This window comes from Marmota flaviventris, chromosome 4, assembly GCF_047511675.1.
Source record: "Marmota flaviventris isolate mMarFla1 chromosome 4, mMarFla1.hap1, whole genome shotgun sequence".
Classification (NCBI taxonomy): Eukaryota; Metazoa; Chordata; class Mammalia; order Rodentia; family Sciuridae; genus Marmota; species Marmota flaviventris.
In genome coordinates, this window is record NC_092501.1 from 31624203 (window position 1) to 31652185 (window position 27983).

Here is a 27983-nt window from a genome sequence, read left to right on the forward strand (position 1 = left end):
GCGTCTGGAGACCGTGGAGGCCTGAGTTAGACGCTCCAGCGCCTCGACTGACCCATGTGTACCCTGCAGCTCTTGATGCTGCCTGTGTTCGTCCTGATGCTCCCTGAGGGCGCCCAGCATCAGCCCTCTTTTTTCCCAACGGGGGCAGTACCCACACCTGCAGTCCTGGGGCCGGTGACGCAGGGCGGGACCCCCCAATCCTCTTCGGTAGAGACTGCAACTCCCCAGGACGTGCCTGGGATTTTTAACGTGGGCCCTACTCCTGTGACCCCCTCGATGCCTGGGAATAGGACCATGGACCTCTTCCCAGGTGAGGAGAAGGATTATGGGATGGAAACTATTGACTTAACAGATCTAAAATTCTACGAACACAGTTGCCACAAAGCGGAAAGCGCTGTAGGAAAAGAGGGCGGGCGGGGGTTAGCACCTGGATGAGTTTGGGCATCCATTTATGCCACTTTCTCTCTTTTTGTTGCACTTTGATAGTCTTACCGATCTGTATCTGTGACTTGACTCCTGGGGCCTGCGATCTAAATTGCTGCTGCGACAGGGACTGCTATCTTCTCCATCCAAGGAGCGTTTTCTCCTTCTGCCTTCCAGGCAGCGTAAGGTGAATCCTAAAGGGGATTGAGCCCTCGATTGGGTAATATTTGCAAGTGGAAAGAGTTAGACTTCGTGCCTCCTAACCCTATTTGCACTCCTAGAATGTTACCTTGTTCCCCCCCCCCCCCCCCCCCCCCCCGGGAGTGACCTTCCTTTTCTAACTCTCTAGAACAGCTAAGACTAGAGGACTTTGGTGTTGCACTGTGGTTGCCCAAGAATTCTCTCTTTGGCACCTGAGATGCCAAAGTATCTGAGGGGCACTCTTCTTTACACCTGCCTCTCCCCTCCTAAATATCCTCATCCTCTTTCCTCACAGGTCTTCAAGCTGGGTGTGTGTAGATAATTCTCTTATCTTCAGGAGTAATTCCCCGTTTCCTTCAAGAGTTTTTACCGATTCGAATGGAATTAGACAGTTTTGTGTCCTCGTGAACAACTGTGAGTAAAAACATGTTGGCTGTTCTTATTACCTAACATTTTTTGAGAAGTGACTCTGTTTTTGGCTTTCCCATTTCTTTTTTAAACTATTATTTTTATGCTTTGAATCTCTATCACTTTCCCTCTCCTTCTACCCATTCCTCTGCCCCCCTCTCTTATTAGAGAATATTTGAAACTTCTTAAGCCCTATTGACTATGGATCAGATAATGCATATGGAACTTTAATTTCAATGAATTTAATTTTAAGGCTTGTAGTTCATACAATCACAGATAGACTATATCCCCCCGACTTGCTCAATCTCCACCAAAACACTCACTGAATTCCAAGATTCTGACATATCATAGGCACCGAATAATACTTGCATGAATGTTTTTAATGAGTCTTTGCCAACCCTGTTTTTATTTCATGAAGCAGCAGTGTAGGGGAAAGAGCATTAGATAGAAACTAATAACTTCTATTTTCTTACCACTTGCACAAACTTGAACAAATCCCTTACTTCTAAGTTTGTTTCTTCAACTATAAGGTGAAAAATTTATATCACTGTTAATGGATATGAAAGTGCTATATAACCGTAGAATGCAATAAATAAAGATGCAAAGTGGTATCATTGGGGTTTTTTAATGGACTTAAAAATTTTTTAGTGATGGTTTTATCATTTCTAAAAGATTTGAAACTATAGTCAGCTCATCCTGATTTTTATCTGAATTTTAGAAAAGAAATCCCCAAAATTATACTTGTCTCAGAAATGACAAGTTTTTGGTTTGAGAGTACTTGGATTTGAAAGCAGTTATCAGGAGACCTATGGCCATTTAGGTTGTCCTTTCCAAACTTTCTGCTGCCTTCTAACTCCAGCCTTATGATCATATTTTAGGACTATTGCCATAGCATCCAACTGGTGCTCCCTACTTTACTCTCTCCTTCTGTCTCCCATAGCATCCTACACATAGCTTCTGGACCAGAGGTTCTGAACTTTCTTTCACCACCAAAGCTTGAAAAATATGGCTACTTCCAATAGTAATAGGGGATCATTATATCAATGTACTTTCCCTGAATGAGTCTGGGAAATGGATTCATGTTTAGTATGAAAAAGGCAAAAGCTCCTTTTGGTCTTCATTTTGCCTATCTTCTTTACATATACGCACCTAGCAAACTTACACAGCCATAGAGAATCACTTTGCTAGATTATTAATTCCATAATACTACATTATGACGTTTCCTTATTCAAAAAACTCCAATGACTTTCCATTACCTAAAGAATAATGTCCAATTTCTTTAATCTGACAGTGTGGTTTTCTAATAGTTAAGCCAACTCTCCTTTCCAGGATTTTCTCCATCACTCTCTTTGATCCTCTGTTTTGGCCAAACTCATCTATTTAATGTCTTCAAGATATGCCTTGCATTCCTCCCAAGTTTGTTTACTTTTCTCCTTGACCCAAGTGTTCCCCTTTTCTTTGCATTTTAAAATCCCTACTCCTTGCAAGAATCTTTTCTTGCTCACTGCAGTTGGAAGTGATCTCATGTTCCAAAATCCTGAGGCACTCATAAAGTCATTCCCTTGGAACTCAGAGGAGTTTTTTGTTTGCTGTCAATTTATATAAATATCATGTCAGAACCTGGAAAGTATGAACCACATCATTATTTGCTACAGTCTGAATCTTCTGATAATGATCAATAAAGGATGCTATTGGTCCAAGTCTGTGTAGCATGACAAAGTGGGGAAAACCCCTGACCAGGAATAAGGAGATACTGTGGTATACTCCTGGCTCTGACTGCTGGCTGTGTGACCCTTTGCAGCCCATTTACCTCTGAGTGTCCAGATTTCCTAATGAGATTGGGTCAGATGGTGTATAGGCTTCCTTCCTCATCTGAAATTGTACCTTTAAACTCTCCTAGGTATAGTATATCATGTATGGAGGCAGACCTTTTTAGCAAAATCTTTATGTATCCTCTATAGCCTATGTTTCTTGTTTGCATTATCCTTGTTTATCATCACTTCTGCCAATATCTGTACACTGACATTAGAGAGAAAATGTCAATTTTTCTCTTTACTGATTTAAGCCATGAAAAAAATAGCGAGATGTTTATTTACCATCTCAGCTCATCTTCTTTCTTAGTTTTTCTTGTTATTTTAACTTTTATTTACAAGGATAGAAAAAACTGTATTTTGTATGAGGTAAATACTTCTTCTATGTGGTTTTCAGGGCATGAGTTCTGAAGGAAATGATAAACAGCTTCTTGAAGCTTCAGAGTTTGGAGGCTTCAGGCCCTGGAAGATTTCTGGTCTGATCAGAGGTGGAAGGTGGTCTCCAGACCAGTGGCATGTTAGTCACCTGTTTCAGAACAGGGCTTTTCAAATTCTAATATGCGTATGCATCACCTGCAGATCTTGTCAGCATGCAGATTCTGACTCTAGGTTTGAATGCCTGAGAGTCTGCATTTCTGACAAACTCCCAGGTGACAGTAATCATGCAACTCACTCTGAATAGTAAGAATCCAGGAAATGTATAGATTATCAGTAGTCCCTGGAATTAAGAGCTATGTTTATTTCATGCTGTATTGGAAAGCTGAAAATTCAAATAATTGAGATGTTGTGGTTGCAGAGGATAAAGGTCAAACTTATTTAATGTGGAATCCTTATTAGCTTTCAGTGACTCTGTTCTTGTTACCTTTTTGATTCTGTTCAAATGACCATATTTATATGAAGAATGAAACAAACTTGAACATGTTTTTGCTATGTTCTTTTCTCAAGTTAACAGGAGTGGTAATCATCTATCATCTGCTACCCTCTGAGCAGAGAACAGCACCAGGGCCTTTTCCTTACATCTCTGTCCTGGTTCTGAAGTGCTGTAAAGAGACGGCTGCAGAAGCTTAGATAAGTTTATACATTGCTATAATAGGAATTATATCATTGTTACAGAAAATACCTTTTTAGAGTATCTGAAATCTTGAATGTAGGAAATATAAGGTGAAAGGAATAAAACCAACAAATCTATATGCTTGAGATGTGGAAACATTTTCATTGGAACTAGTCAGTTGAAGTTTCAAGGAAACAGAATGGGGAGAAAAGATCAGATATTGCCTCTGAGTTTGCCATGTTTCTATGGAAACAGTACCACTTTGTTGCTTCACTCATCTGAAACAGACAAATAAGGAGCATTATTGAGCTTCCCTTTTTTGTCACAAGTTGCTAATCATGCACATTCTTGGAGTTTAAAGACTTGGAATTGACATTTATTGACCATATTCTTAACTTAGATCTTAATATGAAAACAGTAATCCAATTACAGGTTACAAATAAGTTATGAGGTAATAGAAATTTGAATTATTATTATCTCTGAAGGTGGAGGATTGATTTGGAACCTTCTAGAAAAATGTTCTATAACTTGATCTGGGTGGTAGTAATACCAGTATATGAATTGGTAAAAATTCTTTTGAGTTTATACTTTAGTGCATTTATACACATAAATGTATGCATATTATACTTCAGTAAAAATATTTTTAAAAATTAGTTATTTGGGGGCTGGGGTTATGGCTCAGCAGTAGAGCACCTGCCTAGCACGGGCAAGGCCCTAGGTTCAATCCTCAGCACCACATAAAAATTAATAAGTAAAATAAAGGTATTATGTCCAACTACAACTAAAAAATAAATATTAAGAAAAAAAATTAGTTATCTGGCATGCCATATATTTAAAAATATATTTTTTTATTTTAACTAAACTTCTTTTCTTTTTAAAAACATTATAGCAAAATTAAACTATTCCCAGAAGCTCCAAAAGGTCAACACAACCAACTTCCAGGCCCTGGCTATAGAGTTTGGAGGCGAATCCTTCCCTTCAGCATTGCAAACTCAGTTGCCACCACTTTTTTACAGAGTGAGTCTGGGGATAGGGATGGAATTGTTTGGTCTTTTATTTCCTCTCATCATAAGACTATTGGCAAGGTATTTTTGTGACCTCCCTGACTTTTTTGGAGGACAGTGCCAACCATGTAAATATAAACAAGCCACTGAATTAACTTTTGTTTCTACTTTTTCTTTTCTGCTATAATTTAATTCAATTTCACTGTGAATAAATGTCTCCCATATTTTTATTCAGGCTGGGGACCCCATTCTAACTTACTTCCCCAAGTGGTCTGTAATAAGTTTGCTGAGGCAGCCTGCAGGAGTGGGAACTGGGGGACTCTGTGCTGACAGAAATCCTGCAGGTGAGTCTAGGGTAGAAATACCAGCCTTATTGGCTCAATTTAAAATGGGATTGATCATTTTCCATTGCCTTAATTCTTTGTGTTCTAAGGTTTCCTAGAAAGTAAAAGTACAACCTGTACTCGTTTCTTCAAAAACCTGACAAGTAGCTGTACATTTGATCCAGCACTGGATGCTGCCTCTTACTATAACTTCACAGTCTTGAAGGTGGGTGTCCTTCTCTCTGCACTCTTGTCACCATCATTTGAAGAAATATGAAAGAAAATAGGGATATACGTCCATAATAAAACATTGTAACCCTTCTGGCTAGTGGGATTCGCTTGGGAGGATAAGAGGAGGTTTTCACTAAACCTCTTGCTATTCAATAGAGCTCTGTCAGGGTAGGTAAGTATTGTAGTCTATCCTACCTCCCATCTAGCTCTATTCCCTGGCATTTTAGTGTAAGGTAGAGTCAAGTGGAAGAGAGTAAGCAAATCATTCTAATATGTTGATCTCCCCAACCCCTCAAACAAAGTTGTTGGTGGTAATATGAAACTACAAGGTCTGTATGTGCACACTTTTGATTTCACTATTTACTTTATAGATTCCAACAGGTATGACTGATCTGCAGAATATGAAGGTATGATGCCATTCAACAGGAAAAAGGAAAAATTATATTTGGCTCCTTTACATATAAGGCAATTTTAGTCAAGATTATAATGGCAGAAGAAAATGTGACCTTGATGTATCACAATCACGTGGGCTTGGGATGGGCTTTTTGGAGATTTTTTTTTTTTTTAACAGGTAAGAGGGCCTCAATTAATCTCTGAGGGAGTGTCTGATAGAGTATTTCTAAAACTTTTATCCTTATTTTATATCTCATAAAATTAGTGTTTTGGAAATATTTTTTGAAATGTGCTGATTTAGAGTGACTTGAACTTAAGTTATAAACTGGCAGTAGAAGGAGAGAGAAAAGGGATAGTCAAAGGGATGGGAAACTCTCATTTTAGCATCATACGTAGCTAGAAGAAAAAAAATGGAGCTTTCAATTTTAGTTGCTTTTTGCTCTTTCTCTTGCTAGTTCCAGGTTCCTGTAACACTTGCCTCACAGGCCAGTCCTCCGCTGTTGGTTGGAAACACTTGTCAGAATGCTGTTTCCCAGGTAGGGATGCTGTACTGATGATGCATGTTGACCAGCATTGCCAGAGGTGCCTCATCTTGGATTAATTGCTAGACTGACCCTGCCTGAATTTTAAAGAGATGAGCATATGGCTTCCTCCCTACCATTATTCAGTCATGTCCATTGCCACAATCCTCCAGGATTTCAGGTTCACAACATTGAAATTATTTCTGACTACTCTTCCTTTGCCCAGATGCAGTCTGTTACTGGCTTTTACTGCCTGATCACATTTTCTTCTGTTGACACAGGTAGAGTCATCTGAAAGTCTGAAATAGATTAATCAGTTTCTGTTCCTCTATTCTCTCTTCTAATGAATCCAACCAAAGAAGTAATAATTATCTTACAGGATCATTATGAAGAATGTGCTCAGAAATTTAAGGTTACCTTTAATTACTTGTGACTTTTATTCCCAGCTGTCTTTAAAAATTTTTTTTATTTGTTTTTTTTAGATATACATGACAGTAGAATGTATTTTGACATATTGGAGTCTTGCTATATTTTCTAGACTAGACATGAACTCAGGATCCTCCCTGAGTTGCTGTGATTGCAGACACCAGCTACTGTGCCTGGCTTCCTACTATATTCTTATTTATTGTCAGACATTGTGGAAATCAAGTAACTCAGTTTTTGTTCAGTACTCACCTCTGCCTCTGTTTCTAGTTCTTGGCCCAAATCAAAACTTATTTTTCTTAAACTCACCCTTTCCATGAACTCTTTCAAAAAGTTCTATTCAGCCTCTCTTTATATACAAATATAACTAATAAAACCCTCTTATTTTTTTCATGGTATTTGTTTTTGACATGTTTAAGATTACTTTTTCTGTCACAAATTCAGTTTGATTATACATAGAAAATCTTCTATCCCAAACATAATCAGCCCAATAACTATTTTATTAATTGATTCTTTTACATTCCAGGTCATTTATGATATAGAAACCAATGGGACCTTTGGAATCCAGAAAGTTTCTGTCAGTTTTGGACAAACCAACCTGACCATTGAGCCAGATGTTTCCTTACAGCAAGAATTCATCATTCACTTCAGGGTTAGAGCCCTTCTCTATAGAGGACTGTGGGGGGTAGAATTATCAGGTTAGAAATAATCCTTTGCTTCTATAATCCATCTTTAATAGAATAAGGATCAGAAAACCTAGTTCATGATGCCTTGAGATTACATATTTCTTAATTTAAGTACAGGAGATGGTATTCAACATATTTATTAACATTTTCTCTGATTCTGTCTGAAACCCAGCAAAGAAGTACTTAGGTCAAAACTCTGTTTTAAATAGTCATTTTGAATCATGAACTCAGCATCCCACAGAAATTCTTTTAACTAGCTTTTCTCATATTTCTGAACATTTTATCATTTTATTTCCATTAAATTTAAGTTTCTAGTCTTTTTTTTTTTTCTTTTCTTTTTTTTTTTTTTGGTACTGAGGATTGAACCTAGGGGCACTTAACCACTGAGCCACATCCCTAACCCTTTTTTGTATTGTATTCAGAGACAGGGTCTTACTGAGTTGTTTAGGTCCTCTCTAAGTTGCTGGAGCTGGCTTTGAACCCCCGATCCTCCTGCGTCAGCCTCCCAAGCCACTGGGATTATAGGTGTGCGCCCCCACACCTGGCTAAGTTTCTAGTCTTTTGGCTTTCTTCTACTTCTCTCCTGTCTTTGAACTTGGCAGAGTTCTTCACCCTATGACAACCAAGTCCTGTGTCTCTCACAGTTCATCCCTGGAACGTCTGTAGTTCATTGAAATGTATTTTAAAATCACATTTAAATTCCTCTGAGTACAGGTAGGATAATTAAGTCCCTAAACAATAATGGTGCCAGGTGCAATGTGCACACCTGTAATCCTAATGGCTTGGGAGGCTAAGGTATGAGCATGGCAAGTTCAAAGCCAGCCTCGGCAACCTAACGAGGCCCTAAGCAATTTAGGGAGACCCTGTTTCAAAGTAAAAAATAAAAAGAGCTGGGGAGATTGCTCAGTGATTAAGCACCCCTTGGTTTAATTCCCAGTGCCCAAAAGTAATAATGATGATAATAGTAATTTTTAAGAAATGGAGTTAAAGAAACCTTGGTAGTAATCCTTGGTAAAATTAATTTATAGTAAATTTCAATATTTGGATCACTCAATTTATTTTAGTGAAAAATAAATAAAGGAGAAGCTAGAATATAAATTACAAAATACTATACTGTGGAAGGAAGCCAGATTGTTCAGTGCAGCTCATTTATTGCATTACCTTAAGGAAAGATTTGAAGCTAGGCAGTGGAAGGTAGAAAAGCATGCTTTTCACAATAAGTGACTTTTCTTCACTCCTCCTGCAGGCCTTTCAACAGAGCACGTCTACTTCTCTTACTGGTCCTAGAAGTGGGAATCCAGGCTATATTGTTGGGAAGCCACTCTTGGTTCGAACTGGTGATACAAGTCACTCAGTATCCTTTTGGAGTTGGGTGTCAGTTGCAGCTTAACGAGAAACGCTGCAGCCGCTGATCTTTTGGATTTTCCAGTTCTCAAGGTTCCTTCAATTTTAAGCATTCAGTATCTTTTTTACTCAATGATTAATACACTGTGTTCCCAAATGCCAGTGGTTCCAAAAGTTTTTAAATTTCTGTTAGGCTGTCTGAAGATGAGAATTGCATTAATTTTTGCTCATTTTAATTAGATACATATATACTGATAATATGGTTAACTATTTTTGGAAAAAAGAATAATTATGTGGTTTTTAATTACTACAGGAAAAAAAGCACAAATTTGTAACTTATGTCCTTATAGTAATAAAATTCAAATATTATTATGGGAATAATGGCAGCATACATTTTCCAATCCTGCCTCTCTCAATTTCTATTTTCTGTTATGCTCTCCTTGACCATAACTTTTTCACCTCAGATGACCCTCTTGCAAAGCCAGGGATATGGAACTTGCTCTATTAAGAGACATGAAGTACAGTTTGGAGTGAATGCAATATCTGGATGCAAGTTCAGGTGATACTTTGCTTCTGTAACATTTCCCACAATTTTGTCTCTGCTTGTAGGGAATATGTTGGTGTGGTAACTTATTAATACTTTAAGTGACAGTTCATAAGAATGCGGTTAGAAATGTCTTTAAATTAAATAATATTGTATTTTTTCTGATAAGAATTCTTAATGCCCACCAAGTATTATTTTCTCTAATCTATTTCATAATATTATTTCTAATGTTTGGATTCATATACTAATATGGTTATATGTTAGCATTGGCCTCCATCATGTTTAATTACAGGCTGATGGAAACAGATTGCAGCCGCTTACAGCAGGAGATTTGTCAGACCCTGAATGGAAGGCCCACACCAGAGCATGTTGCCATCTTTGGTAATGCTGACCCAGCTCAGAAAGGGGGGTGGACCAGGATCCTCAGAAGGCGTTGCAGTGTTTCAGTAAGGAGAAATACATTTTCTGATAGTGATTTGTTTTCCAAATTTATATGTTATGGAAAGTTGGGTTAAAATCATCCTTGTTTCTACAGATAATGTGTTTGTCATACAGGAAGAATGTAAGAAAGCATGCTTATTTGAAGTCATTATTTCAAGTTAGGTTTACACCTAACTTATTTACTTTACTTAGAAAAAAATTTTGAAGGCTGTAGAAAGATGGATTTATTTCTGATGCTCTATTCTCTTCTGTTGATCTATGTGTCAGTTTTTATACTAGTACCACACTAGTCTTGCTTACCATAACCCTGTAGTATATCTTGAAATTAGGTGTGGTGACACTTCCAGCTTTGTTCTTTTTGTTCAAGTTTCTTTGTCTATTTGGGGTGTTTTGTACTTCATAGTAATTTTAGGATTTTTTTTTTTTAATCTCTGTGAAGAACCTCACTATTTTTGTTTGGTTTTTGTTTTTATGGGGGTTTGGTTGTTGTTTTGTTTTTTGTCTTTTTTTTTTTTTTTTTTTTTTGGTACTAGGGATTAGACCCAGAGCACTTTACCACTTTACCCCAGCCCATTTTTTATTTTGAGACAGGGTCTCTCCCTAAGTTGCTTTAAGACCTCACTAGGTTGCTGAGGCTACCCTTGAAATTGCAATCCTCATGCCTCAGCCACCCTAGTTGCTGGAATTTCAGGCATGCACTACCTGTCCTGGCCCTTTGGTATTTTCATAGAGACTACATCAAATCTGTAAATCACTTTCAATTACATGAACATTTTAACAGCATTAATTTTTCCAATCTATGAATGTGGGAAGTTTTTTCATTTTTGTGGGTCATTTGTAATTTCCTTCATGAATGTTTTATAGTTTTTATTGTAAAAGTCATTTGCTTCCTTGGTTGAATTTATCCCTAGGCATTTTAACTTTTTTGTAGAAACTATGAATGGGATTGTTTTCTTGACTTCATCTCAGCAAGTTTGTTATTGACATATAAATATTTTCTTTGTTGATTTTGTATATTTTGTATATTGCAACTTTACTGAATTTGTTTACCAGTTCTAACAGTCTTTTGCTGGAGTCTTTAGGTTTTCTATTTACAAACTCATGTGTCTGCAAACAAGGATAATTTTACTTTCTCTATTCTTATATGTAGTTTATTATTATTATTATTCTAGATGAACACATACCTTTATTTTATTTGTTTATTTTTATGTGGTTCTGGGGATCAAACCCAGTGCTTCATGCATGCTAGGCAAGTGCTCTACCACTGAGCCGTATAACCCCAGACCTCTTATATATAGTCCTTTTTTGTGTTTGTTTCAAATTATTCTGGCTAACACTTTCGGTACTATATTGAATAACAGTAGTAAAAGTAGACAACCTTGTTTTAATCCAGATTTAGAGAAAATGCTTTTGACTTTTTCCTGTACACTATGATGTTGGCTATGGTTTGTCAAATATAGCCTTTATCATGTTGAGGTTCTTTCCATCTACATCTAATTCATTGAGAGTTTTTATCATAATAGAGTGTTGAATTTTATCAAATTTTTTTCTGCATCTATCAAGATGATCATATGCATTTTGTCTTAAATTCCCCCTTAATTTTGTCTTAAATTATCCCTTAATTTCTTCATACATGTTGATGTGATATTTTACATTTATTATCTCTCATATATTGAACCATCCTTGCCTTTCTAGGATTAATCCCATTTAATCATGGATATAGTCCTTTGCTGTTGGGTTCCGTTTACTAATAACTTTTTTTTTAGAATTTTTGCATCTATGTTTACCAGGGATGTTGTTCTATGATTTTCTTTTATTATTGTGTGTGTGTAAGTGTGTGTGTGTGTGTTTTCTGGTTTTGGCATTAGGGTAATACTGGGTGAGCTTAGAAGGGTTCCCTTCCCTTCAATTTTTTGGAATAATTTAAAAAGAATTAATGTGAGTTCTCCTTTAAAACATTGATAGAATTCAGGAGTAAGGTCATGTCTTTGTTAGGAGACATATTAATTACTTACTCAATCTCTTTCTTCATTGTTGGCCTGTTCATGTTTTCTGTATCATCGTGGTTCAATTTTGGTTGGTTGTATATGTCCAGAAGTATATCCATTTCTTTTAGGCTTTCCGATTTGTTGGTGTATAGTTGTTCATAATAGTCCCTAATGATGATCTTTTGTATCAGTTTTTGTAATTTTTTTTTAGTTGTCAATGGACCTTTATTTTATTTATTTATATGTGGTGCTAAGACTCAAACCTAGTACCTCACACATGCTAGGCAAGCCCTCTACCACTGAGCCACAACCCCAATCCCCCAAGTTGTAACTTGTTTTCTTTTTTGTCTCTAATTCTATTTATTTGGCATCTCTCTCTCTCTCTCTCTCTCCCCCCCACCCCCTCTCCCTCTCCCTCTCCCTCCTCTCTCCCTCTCTCTCTCTACCTCCCTACCTCCCTCTTTCCTTTCCTCCCTCCCTCCTTCCCCCCCCCCTTTTGGTTAGCCTAGTGAAAGGCTTGCCAAGTTTTTTTTTTAATCTTTTCAATCAAAAAAAAAAACAACTTTTCATTTTGTTGATCATTCATATTAGGTTTTTTTTTTTTTTTTTTGGTCTATATTTTTTTTTAATTTCTTTTCTGATCTTTGTTTTACCTTTCCTTCTAGTAATTTGGGATTTGGTTTATTATTATATTTCTAGCTCCTTGAGTTGTATCATGAGATTGTTTTTTTTTAAAATCTTTCTACTTTGTTTTTGTAGACACTTATTGCTATAAAGTTTCCTCTTAGCACTGCTTTTACTCTATCCCATAAATTCTGTTTTTTTTAATTTCCATCTTCATTTTTTTCAATAAATTTTTAAATTCCCCTTTAATTTCTTCAGTGGTTCCTTTTTTGTTCAAGAGTATGTTGATACATGTATCTTCTAATAATACAGTTTCTAAAGTTCCTCTTGTTGATTTCTAGGTAGCCTAGTAGTAGAGCACTTGCCTAGTATATGTGAAGCACTGGGTTTGATTCTCAGCACCACATATAAATAAAGGTCCATCAACAACTAAGAAAATATTTTTCAAAAGAAACAGTGGCTACTTAATGAATGGTGACTGACTAGTTAGCCATCAGGTCATTCAGGCATTTGCTTCTTTACCCTCCACAGATTATGAACTGTACTTCCTGCTGTTTCATACCTGTTTCCTTGGAGATCCAGGTGTTGTGGGCATATGTAGGCCTTCAGTCCAATCCACAAGCTCAAGTGTCAGGAGCCCGATTCCTATACCACTACAAAACCATAAGGGTAAGTCATGACTCATACGGAACCACATACTTTGCAAAATTTAGATTGGCTTGGTAGCCATTTGATAACGAGATCTTTTTTTTTTTTTTTTTTTTAACTTCTGAGAGTCAATTTATGTTACCAAACAATGTTTATTTAGAATGAACTAACACAATTAATTTTCAAATCTATCCTCCCTGCCTGGTTACTCAAATTAACATTTTGTAACAAATCTATTTTTTCCCAATTTTTTTTAAAATTCCTATCCCCAGAGTATAACCACTTTCTTATCTAGATATTTTAACCAGTATATTTTTCAAGTAGTTAACAGAGGTAACAAGTTATTTCTCTCTCTCTATAAAACCACACTTTACAGTCATTCAATCTGCCTGGCTGACGGGGGTAACAGTTGAGAATTATAACTGTGCTTTAATCCTGCATAACTGAGGAGATCTTACCTATTCTAATGATGAAGTAAGTTGTCTTCAATTTATCAAGAGCTGGTGTGGTATACACTAAATGAATTTAAAGGTGATTTAAGGAATTTGCAAAGGTAATTTTGCTTATATAAAAATTTTTAACTTTAGGGATAGGGTTGTAGCTCAGTGGTAGATCACTTGTTTCTTATAAGGTCCAAATTCTCACAAAAAACACATAAAAATAAGTAGTTTTACTTATAGGGTACTCTAATGCTTATAATTTTATATAATGTAGGTCTTTAAAGAGATCTTTAAATTTGGAGATTGATAAAATACTTCAGTCTCATGTCTGCATATAAACTTTTTTTATTTAAAAAATAACTAGTTTGGGGGCTGGAGTTGTGGCTCAGTGGAAGAGTGCTTGCCTCATATGGCTGAGACACTGGGTTTGATTCTCAGCACCACATATAAATAAATAAAATAAAGGTCCAACAACTAAAAAATATTTTTTAAAAATTAACTAGTTTTATAGAATATTTCGTAGCAATTTAAACCAAAACAAGTGAGTATAAAGAATAGTATAGCATCACAGAACCAAGGCTTCAAACCCATCTAAAATTATAATATTCAATTTATGTTTATCATTAAGTGAATCATCTGCTTTTTAGATTTTCTAGGAGACCTATTGCCTGAAGTTGATGTGGTAAGCATGGGCTTTTGAATCAGACCTAGATATAAATTAAAGTATAAATTAAGGCATATTACTTCTTTAAATCTGTATTCTTTTCTTAAATAATAGAGAAAAATTCATTTGGTTTTGCAGATTGAGATTATAAAACATTTCACATAGTTCCTGACACACAGGGAATACTCGCTATATATTGATTATCATATAATCATTATTATTTTTATCATTATAACCTTTTTTGTTCCAAGCTTCCATAGAAATGGCATATAAAGGAGGTTTGAGACAAAATAGAAAAAGCAAGCATAAGAGCAGCAGTTCTTAATTTTTGTTGGCTATTACCCAGAGTAAGAAATGTGTTTTACATCATGACCTAGATTATAGCACACATAAATATAAAATTGAAGTAGCATTTTATAAAACAATACCTTTACTGTATACAGTGTACTCTCTGATATTTTCTATTCTATCCTAGCTTATTGCCTTGTTTGGTTATTTTGGTTTTTTTTTTCCAAAATGCTAGACACAACCCCTACTGGGTCACAATTTGCAATTTAAAAAACACTTTCAGAGAATTCATTGCTGACAAGATTGCAAAAGTAATTATATTGTTTTATTTAATAAGTGTCTTTTATTCATTGTAATTGAAAGTTGGCTGTGTTGTATATTTTAGTCAAATAGCATATGCTAGAGAAACTGCTGACCTAGCTACCTGTCAGTTTTAATGGTTTTTAATTTTATGGACCCCATTGAGAATCCACTGACAGTTAATGACTTACTAGAAAAACACACACAAAACACTCCCTTCAAGGGATTTATCTATGTCCTGAAGCCACTCTCAGAACCTCTAACTCAATCACATAATTAAATAGGCAATATACCAAGGAAGATAAGGAACATAAGACAAAATAATTTAAGAATATTTCAACATCAGATATTAGAAATAATTGCTACTGAAGAAAGGATTAGGAAGTAGCTGGCTTTGTAAGAAGGCATTCTGTTTCTCCTTTCTGGGGACTTCATCACCTTGGAAGTCAGTAAAATTTTTGTCACTAAAGCCTTTCCTTTTCTGGCATCAATCAGTCATTGTTTGCCTTTATCTCTTTATGAATTATTAGATCGTAAAAGTACTTTGCCCCTTTCCATGATTCTTTTTATTTTATTTATTTATTTTTCTGTGGTGCTGAGGATTGAACTCTGTGCCTCACACATGTGAGGCAAGCACTCTACCACTGAACTACAACCCCAGCCCCTCCATGATTCTTTTTTTTAATAACCTGTAGAAAAGAAACTCACCTAGATCAATGTGTTGTTTTTAAAGAGCTTTTTAAAGTTTGCTCAGTGTTCCATATGTTAAATATATAACCACTTGAAATCATTCATTCTTTAACTTTTTCTCTATGACTCATTTGAAAATCTTGATAACTTCATTGATATCTTTAAAATATGTGAGGAAATTTAAAGTTTTTATTGGCTTCTCTCTCAAACATGTTTGTCCCTAAGGAAAAAAAAAAAAATGGAGAAGTAATATGTACCTTCCCTGGAAGAACATTATAATTATTTTCTAGAGATTATTCTTCTTAATTTAACTTTCTTTAAATCAGTAGTTCTCCTAAAATCATTGGGTTAATGCCAGAAGTCAGATAACTTCTTAAAAATAATGTGCTTATTTGAAGAAAAATTTTCTTTACATGGGCCTTTACAAAATTATTTATATTTAAATAAATCTAATGATTCTAATAAAAATTACCATATCTAATTGTATTAGATTAAAAGAGACTTGTAGATATAACAAATGAGATGTTCATGTTTCCAACTGGAGTCTGATTTGGATGATTTAAAGCACATTTTTTGGGATACTTGGGGAAACCTGAATGATGTGGTGTGGACTATATTTTTTTTCTTTTTTTTTTTTAATTGATTTTATTTTTTTAAATACACGACAGCAGAATGCATTACAATTCTTATTACACATACAGAGCACAATTCTTCATATCTTTGTATATAGAGTATGTTCATGCCAATTCATGCTTTTATACATGTACTTTGTTGGTTTTTTGCATTATAATTCTTATTACACAAATATACCACAATTTCTCATATCTCTGTTTGTATATAAAGTAGGTTGACACCCATGTGTGTCTTCATACATGTATTTTGGATGAGTGGACTATATTTTAGACAGAAAAAAAAAATGTTATTGACATGAAAAGGTAAAGGCTGATTTTCTCCAAAAGCAGATTACAGAATATCCTGAATGGTTTAATTTCATATAGTTAAAATGTAAATGTAGGTAACTGTATATACAGATACAGATATTAATAATGGTATTAATGATGGAAATACAACATTTGTATTTCTTATTTTTACTTATCTATATTCTTTACCTCTTTACAAGATAGTTTGCTCTTAAAATTATACTTTCTTTTTTATTTTTATTTTTTAGTTGTAGATGGATACAATACCTTTATTTTCTTATTGTGTGGTACTGAGGATTGAACCCAGTGCCTCACATGTGCTAGGCAAGCACACTACCACTGAGCTACAACCCCAGCCACAAAATTACATTTTCTTAAAGTCACAAGGAAACGGCTAAAAATAACCAGATGTTGTTCTAAAAAAGAATTTATTCATTTACAATAGCATGACAAAACATAAACCAGGAACAATTAAGCAAAAAAAAGAATGCAAGACATCTTTGCTATAAAACATTAGTGGGAGAAATTAAAGGGATCTAAATAAGTGATTAATGGAGAAGATTCAACATAAGACGTCAGTCCTTAGATGGGTGTATAGATGAAATGAAAACCCAATAAAATCCCAGCAGGCATTTTTGTAGAATTTGACAATCTGATTCCAGAATTTACATGGAAATGCAAAGGACTTAAAATACTGTGTTTCAAGACTTCAAAACTTACTCTGATTCTCAGATAATGTACTCTAGTTTAACAATAGACAAATAGATCATGGGACAGACTAAAGAATCCAAAAGTAGATCCACAAATCAATCCATGTGAAAAGGAAAAAAATTGAGCAGTCAGTACTTGAATAACTAGATAAAACTAGAACTACTGGGGGGCCGTATGGGGAGAAAACAAACTCCAATTCCTATCTCACTCCATATGCCAAAAGTACTTATGCCTGGATCATAGATCAACACATAATATTTGAAATCATAAAACTTTAAATTTACAAAATCTCCTTTTTTTAAGTAAGCAAATATTTTATAGACAATTACAAAAATCATTAATTATATAGTGTAAAAAAATATATGCTCAACAAAAGATACCATTATGAAAGAAGTGAAAAGTCAGGCTAATTTGGGAGAAAACATTTCTCAAAATATTATCTGACAAGACTCATATCTAGATTGTAAAAAAAAACTACAAGTAAATAATGTAAGGATCAAAAAAACTATGATGGTACAAAAATTTGAAAAACTATTTCACAGGAAAAGATAAACCAATATCCAACAAATAAAGGTATTCAATATCATTAGTCATTAGGTGATGAATACTACATCATACTCACTAGAATAACTAATATGGAACAAATTCCAAGAATGTAGAGCATTGTTGTAAGAAACGAAAAATGGTACAACCACTTGATCTTGTCTATGATTCGACAATTTTAGTTTTTTACCCAAATGAAAACAAAACGTTATGTCCCCCAAAAATAGTTGCCCAAGAAAGTTCATGGCAGCCTTATTCGTACTAGCACAAAAATGGAAATAAACCAAGATATCCATCATGAGGAAAATGGACAAATTATAGTACAGTGACACAAATGAATACTGCTCAGCAATAATACAGAATGAATAACTGGTACACAAAACAACATGGAGGGAATCCCAAAAATATTTTGTTTCAGTGAAAGAATCCCCCCTCCTCGCCACACACAAATATAATGTGAAATTCCATATATGTGAAGTATAAGAAAAAGCAAAAGTAATTTTTAGTGATAAAAGCCAGAAAGTAGATGCTTCAAGAAGAGGAATAGGGATTGTACTAGAAGAGGAATAGGGATTGTACTGGAAGAGAGCACCAAGGAATTCTGAGATGGTGGACATATTCCAGATCTTGTTTTGGCTTAACAGATAACATACAATATCAGATCTTGGGCTGGGGCTATAGCAAAGTGGCAGAGCACTTGCCTAACATGTAAGGCATTGTGTTTGATCTTTAGCATAGCATAAAAATAAAGAATAAAATAAAGCGATGCTCTCCGTCTACAACTACAAAAAAAATATTTTTTTAAAAAACTATTTCATCTCACTTTTAAACACTTAAGGTATATATTTTATTGTTTATAAATTATACCTCAATAAAAATATTAAAAATGAACAAAAATGTTTAAGAAAAATATAGCCACTGACTAGTGGAAAACATTTGCAATACACATACATGGCAGTGTTCTTTTACATAGAATAAAGAACTCTTACAGCTTAGTAATAAGTTTTGCACACTCGAGCCAAAGATATGCTTATTCTAGTTCATAATCTCAATGTAGTTGTGAAAACTTAAATCTAAGAGTATCTGTGGCTTTTTCCTTAATTATAATGGTTTTCATTTGTAATGATTTGTCATAGAGGAAATGACATGTACTTGTTTAAAAGTTGTGATTTCAAAGGTATGTGGGGTGTACTTCTTTTTACCAATGTCAAATAAAACCTAATCCAAATTCTTCATGTTGTTACAAAGTAAATCTTATTTGGGGACAAAGATTTTGCTGCTATTAAAAACTGAATTGCAGCAAATAAATCTGTCAAATATCACAAAGAATTAAAACAGAATTGTTGGTAGTAATTTTTGAAATAAACATCATAAAATATTATAGCTTAAAATAGAAATAAATTAAGTCAACCATATGTAACAGAACTGGATCCATAGTAAAAGAAATGTGCTGACTTGCCTATGTGTCTTTTGTCTGTCTGATAAAAGGAATGAGGCAAGCAGACTTTGAGAGTTGTTTTTATAGTGCTCATACACTGAATAGTGATTTCTCTAGTTTTGTCTGTACGTGTAAGTTTAAAAATTTTGCAAATAGAAAAACTTTAGACTTCAGAACGCAACTCAACTTCAGAACGCAACTCAAAATTTTTTGTTGTGTGTAGTATTAAAACTCAAATTCTAAAATGGGTTGATGACCATCAGTATTATCCAGTGACCTGGTAAGTGTAATTCAGTTCCTTGAACCATCTACTCAGCTGCATTTGTTCCAAACCTTCACACAATTATGGAGGCAAATTATTTTTAGTTGTAATTGACACACAGTAATTGTACAGATTTATAGAGTTCAGAATGATATTTCAGTACACATTCAAAATCCTTTCTTCTGGCTATTTTGAAAAATACAGTAAATTGTTAAGTACAATCACCCTCCTGTGCTTTAGAATACCAGAACTTATTCTGCTTATCAAACTGTATTTTGGATCCCATAATCCATTCTCTCTCTAACCACCTCTCCCTGCTCTTCCCATCCAACACACTTTACTTAAATGAAAAATAAACATTTCATTTAAAATACTTATTAATAAGTAAGTATATGAGTTAATTAATTAATTAGGCACAACTTTTAAGGATCCTGTGGTGGGAAGGGTTAAGGGATCAAATATATCTGTAATTTTTGTCTTTTTTTTTTTTTTTTTTTTTTTTTTTTTGATACCAGGGATTGAACCCAAGGGCACTTAGCCACTGAGCCACATGCCCAGCCCTTTTTATTTTTTATTTTGAGACAGGGTCTCATTAAATTGCTAAATTGCTGAGACTGGCTTTGAACTTGCGATCCTCCCACCTCAGCCTCCTAAGCCACAGATATTACAGGCATGTACTTAATTGCTTGCCGCAGTCTCCTGTTGTAACTTTTCCCCTGATGGCTTTTTCTGCTCTAAACTTTCTTCCTCTGTCTGACTAGTTCGAGAGACCTTCTCTTTTACTTGAATCTTTTCCTCTGTCTGACTAGCTCGAGAGACCTTCTCTTTTACTTGAATCTTTTCCTCTGTCTGACTAACTTGAGAGAGCTTCTCTTTTACTTGAATCTTTTCCTCTGTGACTAACTTGAGAGACCTTCTCTTTTACTTGAATCAGTATGTCTTCTCCTTCCTCTACCATTGTCTGAACTGAAGGCTTTGGACTAAGCAAACAAAATACGAACGTCCACAATGGCAATGTGCCAACTGGCAGAATCCCTGGGCTTTTCTTTTCTATTCTTTTTAAATCTTCACCATGATGGTTCCATTGTGATATATTTAACAACTCCTCCTTAAAAAGCCATGGGCTACATTTTTGTATTGTATCAACGTATGCCCTGACTGTTCTTGATTTTACTGAGATGCCTCCTTCCTCTAACAATTTACTTAACACTCTTTTGGTTTGTTTTTTACTAATTTCTGATCCCATATTTCTACCATAATACAACCCAACAAGATAACACCAAACAAAACTGAGACAGAATGAAACAAAAATGGAACAACACAAAATCATTATAGCCTTTCTATCCTCCTGAAATGTCCATCCGTCCTTTCTCCCTATCTGTTCCTCAGACGCAAATAGTTTTTCCTCAGATGTGAGCGGTTTTTCTTCCATCTCACTCATCTCCAGGGACAGGCAACTTAAAACAAAAGCGAAACAAAACAAAAGAAGAATCTTAAAATGGCTACCCATCCTCTTGCCCTGCCCTCAGGGGCGAGCAGTTTACCTTATCACTTACCCTCAGTCATTCCCCGTGCGGCCCACCAAATGTAACTTTTCCCCTTTTTCTCCACGATATCGTGGATAAACACCTAGTCCTTGTTCATTTTTTGATAATGGAATACCCTCTATGGTGGTTTGAGAATGGCATTCATTAGCCCAATGTCTCCCTCTACGGCATCGTGGGCAAATACCCGGTATTCTACTCCTTTGATACCTAGTTTTGTTAAACCCTCCTCCTGTGGGGCAATTCCTTTTAAAATGTCCTGTTTGTTCACAGTTGTAGCATGTTCTTGGCCTGGCATCTAAAGCCTGTTTTACTGCAGCTGCCACGACTTGCCCTTGTTCATTAATGTCTCTACATAATTTAATATATGTGTTTAAATCTTCATGTTTCCATGGTCTAATGACTTCTCTGCACCAACGATTCGCTTGCTCATAAGCCAGTTGTTTTAGTAATGGCATTGCTTGTTCTGTATTCCCAAAAACTCTGGTAGCTGTTTGAATAAGCCTATCTACAAATTCAGCGTAAGGTTCATTAGCTCCTTGTATTACCTTAGATAATTGACCTTGTAAACCTCCATGTCCTTGTAAAGTCTTCCATGCCCTAACCGCATCTACAGCAATTTGTATGTATACGCCAGGATCATAAGCAATTTGTTGCTGCTGATCCTCATAAGGTCCCTTTCCTAACAACATATCTAGATTTCTCTGAGGATAACCAGCTGCTGCATTTCTCCTAGCCGACTCCTTGCAAAATTCCTCATTGGCAACCTTCCATAACAGGTATTGTCCTCCATTTAGCACAGCTTTACACATATTAGCCCAATCTGCAAGCATCATGTTCAAGTTGGCAGTGGATTCGACCATGCTTACAGTGAAGGGTGCTTGAGGACCATAGGTTGTCGCAGCCTCTTTTAGCTGCTTCACTTTTTTGAAATTTAAAGCATGGTGAATTCGCTGCCCTCCTGCCTGCTCAAATACAGGGCATGTTAATATTTGAGATCCTGTCTCAGGATCCCAACTATCAACTGCGGGGGTTAGGAGCCTCCCAGCATATGGAGGTGGCGCTGTTGGTTGGATACTTACGCTCTCTGGTGATAGAAAGGTGTTAGTAGCAGTCTCCTATAGAGGTGGCGCTGTTGGTTGGACACTTAAGGACTTTTAAATAGCTATGACACATGATTTTTATCTTGTGGGGGTTTTGTTCTTGTTTTATCTTGTGGTTTTTAAATCTCTTGTTATTTTGCATTAGTTCCCCACCTTCAAAAATATTTCCACTATTTATTTTTTTAAAAAAAAATCTTTCTTGAGTGCCTATTTTCAATCAAGAACCATGCATGCCTGGAGCTAGAGCAATGAATGAGATAGACATCATCCCTGGAAGCTGGGAGGCAATACTGGGGCTGGGGGGTGGGGGGGGGGGGCTTTAGAACACTGCTGTGAAAATTCATCAAGAGGGATGACCTGGACCCAAGTGGAACTGTGAAGGCCATAGTTAGAACTCAAAAGATGTAGGGGTGCCACAGGTGGGATTTGATTTCTTGGATATGGGGGTCAAGGGGGAAGGAATCAAAAGATGATGAATAAGTTGTTAACTGGGGCATTTCATCTAGTTCTTTTATTTCTTAAATGTGATACCCTGTTGACTCTCCTCAAATGTAATTTTGCTTTTTGTAGTAAATCTTGTATGTTCATCAGCCTTCCATTTTTGGTGGATATGCCTGAGGCTTTCTTCCTTTTTTTTTTTTTTTTTTTTTTTTTGCCTGCAAAGTACCTGGGAATGAATATTCACTCCCAGATGGCCATTTAACAATGACTCAATGGTGAAGGAATATAAAAGTCTCCTTACAAGTAAAACAACAACAAAAAGCCAGACTAGAGAATCTCTTAAAAAATCACCCCTTATCATCCTGCTCTCCAGAATTTACTATACCTATTTAAGTCTTTTTCCTGTTTATTCTGGTGTTTACCTTAATTTCTAAACAACATATGTACTTAGTTAATTCCTGAAGCATCTATTACTTTCCCTCCTACTCCCCCACCACTCTCCCAATCTAGTTACATTAAATATTTTATTATACCAATATTCAGTGTTTCATTATTATGATTATGTGAATATTCATGCTAAGCCAAATAATTCAATTTTTGTGAAACCTTCTATTTTTCCTGATATTATACTTAGCTCATATTTTATTCTTAGCTTTCTTTGAGCTAATAGCTAACACTTCTTGTACTCTCCCAACAGCAGCTCTGTAAATTTCTCTCAATGCAGTTTTCAAAACAGGTGAACTTGCCATATAATCTATCTTTTCCACCTTTTCCCATATATTCCCTTCATAATCTGATGTAATGTGGTCTCGTTGCTGCCCAAGAAATGTCATGGAACTTCTCTTTACTGCCATCTTGGGATTATTCTGATTTCTTACTTGTATTAATAGATTCACAGTTTACTACTTTTCCCCCTTCTTTTTAGCTTACTGTCTTATTTTGGTAGAGTTCCAATTCTGATAGCCTCTTTGAACAAGGATTCATGGAAAGTACATTTTTTCATGAGTTTATATGTCTAAAAATTATTTTATTCAACCCTTATCATGATGCCTAACTGATTATTGGGTTAGATACAAAATTCTAGAATGAAAATTATTTTTACTCCAGATTTTGAAGACATTCTTCCACTGTCTTTTAGTTCTAATACTATACAGAACAGTTTAGAAGCCGTTTTAAGTTCTTTTTATTCCTAGTAGTCTGAAACTTCCACAGTATAAGCCTGGGGGTAGGTCTTTTCTTCATCATTACATTGAATAATTTGTGGGTTTTTTTTTTTTTTTTATTCTGGGAACTCAGTTCTGCGAGATTTTAGTTATTATTAAATGTTTAATAATTTCTTTCTTACTACTTGCTCTGTTGTTTTTGGAACTCTTATAAATGGGTTATAGGGACACTAGACTGATTCTCCAAATAGTTTTCCTTGTCTATCTCTTATCTTTTTGCTCTTCCTAGAAAACATTTTTCCTGTTAACTTACTTGTGTTAACAGATTCACAGTTTACTGATTCACATTTTCTGATTAACATTTTTACTGACTTTTTTCTTTTTGGTGCAGAGATGAAGCAGGGCTTTAAGCATGTTAGGCAAGCATTCTCTCACTGAGCTATCTATCCATTCTGAACTCTTTTCTATAATAAAAAGTATATCTTTTTTCTTACATATCTTTGAAGATACTGACAATTTTGCATCTTCATCTTTCATTATCTCTGTTTCCTTTTTTTATTCTGTTCATTTTATAGTTTTTCCTCTTTAATGTGAAGGGGGGGGTGGTTCCCCACATTTGTCAACTCTAGCTGTTTATCCAAGGTACCAGCAAGCTGTTGAGCTGTTTGAAAATTTAGTAGTAATCATGGATGAGGCTTATTAATTGGCCTTCATTGTAAGGCAATTAGGTGTGAGTACAGTTGTTTTGGGGTTGTGAGACTACTAAACGTTAGTATCCTTGTGTCTTTGCTGGAACTATTAATTTGTTCCAAAAAAGTCTCTCTAGTCTAAAACAATCTATCAATATTTTGGAGCTAGATAAGGAAAGAGGCTTTATGATTCATGATAATTCCCCTATTTTTAGTTCCTTACCTCATTCTGTCCTCTATGCCTAGTATCCCTAAGTCCAGAATTTCTCTGCTTAAATTGTCCAGTCTCTTGTTGAGGTGGGCAAGGATAGTTTGCCTGACTGCATGGAGGAGATATCATTCAGCTCATCCCTGCTTCCCTGTTATCTCTTATGGAGTCATTAAGGGTTGTAAAAACCACATGAGTCTGGTCTCTGAGGACTTTTGGGTGGCCTTCATTCCCCCTGTGAAACCTTGCCTCCTTCTTGTTTCTGTTTTCCTATGTTGTCTTGACTCCTCATTTCAGTGAAGGTGGAACTTTTGTATCTGCCCCTCATTGGATTAAAGTAGTTTTGAGGTACAGAGGGAAAAGACATGTTTCTATACTGCTGCCTTAAAACCAGTTCTAGTAGTAGCATGTGATGAGCATATATTCTGGGTAAATCTGAAACAACTTTGTTCAAACATTTTTGTTACGTGAAGTTTCTAGCCATCAAAACACCACTGTGAACTTGATACTATATATTTGAGTAGACCTAGGCCTACTTTGCTTCTTGGGATTGTCATTATCTTATAGTCAGTTCTGAGTATAGGCTGGCCTCAAGTCTTCAGAAATTCCCCGAGTTGGGAAATTGAGGAGGATAAAGACACTCTTTTCCCTGCCTCATTCTGAAACTGATTAAAATAAGGAGTCAGATACAACAATTATTGTACATTTTAAAACAGAAGATTTTGAACATTCCTAAGATAAACTGCAAATGCTTGAGGTGGTAGATATGCCATTTACTCTGAAGTGATCATTATGCATTACACATGTGCATAGAAACATATACTATACTCTATAAATATGTACAATTATTATGTGTCAATTTAATTTTTAAATATTTTAAAGGAGTCAGAAAAGTAGAGATTAACATAACAGTTTTGTTACTTATAAATACTAGGTACATGGATATGTCTTGGGTATGTAGCAGTGGGCTTCTTAATGCAGTACAGCACTCCATCATCAGGCCTCTATCCCAATTCCAATTATAGCTCTGCAGAGTATTCTTCTGTAGCCAATCAAAAATTCACCTTCCTAGGCTGGGGGGATATATCTCAGTTGGTAGACTGCTTGCCTTGCAATGCACAAGGCCATGGTTCAATCCCCATCACCAAAAAAAAAAAAAACATCTCCCTCCTCCTGAAAATTCTGAGTAGCACATGAAATCAGTCAAATCCTAGACAACACTGAACTCAAACTGTAAATTCTTTCCATGTTCTATTCCCCTTCTCAAAGTATTTCTAACTACCGTAGTTCATCAAGTATTCTACAGTGAAATAAAGTAACACTCTTATCATGCTTCAATGTCATATTTGCTCCAAAATTTGAATATGTATCTTCTCATTGTAAAGTTCCTGGGGAAATATTAAAAATCTTAACCCTAAATCCTTTTGTAAGTTAAAATCCAAAGAATGTTTATTACTTATTCTTTACTATCTAAAACATCTAATTTTCTTTGGTTAGTCTCAGCCAATTTTTGATGCTTGGTTGATATCAGGATTCCCTTGGCAACATCCTCCAAGACTGGTTGTCCTTGAAATGTGTGTGGTTGAACATCTCAGAAGTTACATTAGCTCTATGCCAAGTTTCTGGTGATCCTCACTGTTTAAAAACAAACAAACAAGGAATCAATATGACATGTAAGATTATCACAGCTCTGACTCTACACCCATTTTAAAACAAACAAAAATAAATAAATGAAGTCCCTACAAAGGTGATTCCAAGTAAAATCATATTTCTAGAGCATGGTGCTTACTGTTTTCAGAGACAACAGTGGATGAAAAGTGCATCACAGTTATGGAAAATAAATGACAAACTCTTCATTTTAGGTTCCACAAGGTAGTTATTTCCGTTGAATTATAATCAGAAGTTTGCTTGGTAAGCACAGAGTGAGAACAAAATGAATTCATTTTAGGTAAACATGATACCAATGTTTGACATCATCAGCTGCAGCCATAATCAACCAAAAGCTATGTCTGTTAGATCAGATATTTACATCAGCCTGACAACATCCTTTCCCCTGGGAATATCCATCTTATTTGAGTTGAACTGGTGTGTGATTGGGAGGATTCTTTCTTTCGAACCCAAGAGTGTGAACCTGATGGGTTTTGTTTTGTTTTGTTTTTTATCTATATTACTGAGCTCTTTGCTTTTTCCTTAAAATGTTACCTTCTTTCTAATATGAAATTTCACCTTTTTATACTCTTTCCACTTGCATATGTGTGCTTTTTCAGAGCCTGCAGCCTTCAGGGACCTGATAGGGTAGAGCTGCTTAGCACGTAACAGCTGTAGAATTGTCATCTGGCCTCTCTGATATCAGGCAGCTCCCAAATGGGGGTCAGCTAGAGTCAGTCTTTATGTAGGTATAACTGTTCATAGTTCTAGTGTTATGGACTATTTCTATGAAATTTATTTCCTTGTGTCTCACAAAAAAAGAGAATTACATACAACCAATGTGAGAAAAAGGTGAATCTTGCTTACGGCATTTGTTTGGGATCTGTCTTCAGGGAAAATTATAAGAGCCAAGTTGGAGGACTTTGTGAATGGCTATTGAATACTAAACTGTCATTGACTTTCTTCCTATAGGATTCCCATCAAGGAACAGATGTGCATCTGACAACTCTTGTGAACTTTGTGGACATTACCCAGAAGCCAGAGCCTCCAAGGGGCCAACCTAGAATGGACTGGAAATTGCCATTTGACTTTTTCTTTCCCTTCAAAGTGGCATTCAGCAGAGGGTTAGACTCTCAAAAGTACTCAGTGTCTCCCATCCTTATCCTGTGCCTCTTTCTACTAGGGATTTTCAACCTAGAGACTACGTGAAGAAAAAGAATAATCAGGCCACGTGTGGTGGCACATGCCTGTAATCCCAGCGGCTCAGGAGGCTGAGATAGGAGGATCACAAGTTCAAAGCCAGCCTCAGCAATGCAAAGAACAACTCAGTGAGACCCTGTTTCTAAATAAAATACAAAATAGGGCTGGGATGTGGCTCAGTGGTCGAATACCCCTGAGTTCAATCCATGGTACCAAAAATAATAATAATAATCAGATTTCCCTATGGGAAGCTCTGAGGCAGCCTACTTATCTTGGCTAAATAAATTCCTACCTACTCATTACTAGAGAAGACTGTTTGGGATAATACTCTATTCCTAAATGATGGAATTGTTGTATAGAAGGCATTTTAGAAAAGCAATAAAAATATTTCCTTCTCTACTTCTCAAGCTGGAGAGACAAATGGTCCTCCTTCAACCCTTTCCACTGTGTTTTGCCTGACTACAGGTTTGCAAGATCTTCATCCATCTGCGTGCAGGCACAGTCAGGCCCAAAAGGAAGAGAAATGCACTCCTACTGTCACCTAGAGTGAACTCAGGAATGGCTACCCTCTGAACTTCAGAGGAGCTGACTGTTCAGGCCAGAAAACTGCTGGCTGTGCATTTGTCTGGCTCCTCTGCCAAAGTCTGGCCACACCCTTTACCCAGGGA

At 35.8% G+C, this 27983-nt stretch overlaps 1 protein-coding gene across 1 annotated transcript; it reads left to right on the forward strand.

Annotated features, from left to right (window-relative positions):
- Nucleotides 1-27710, forward strand: Tctn3 (tectonic family member 3). Its single transcript, XM_027930406.2, has 14 exons — nt 1-310; nt 487-610; nt 920-1038; nt 4784-4911; nt 5134-5242; nt 5332-5447; nt 5824-5859; nt 6301-6381; nt 7316-7441; nt 8722-8829; nt 9284-9378; nt 9656-9809; nt 12948-13085; nt 27088-27710. Exons 1-14 carry the CDS (start codon nt 55-57, stop codon nt 27322-27324), a joined length of 1827 nt encoding a protein of 608 aa, XP_027786207.2. The 5' UTR covers nt 1-54; the 3' UTR covers nt 27325-27710.
- The last annotated feature ends 273 nt before the right edge of the window (nt 27711-27983 follow it).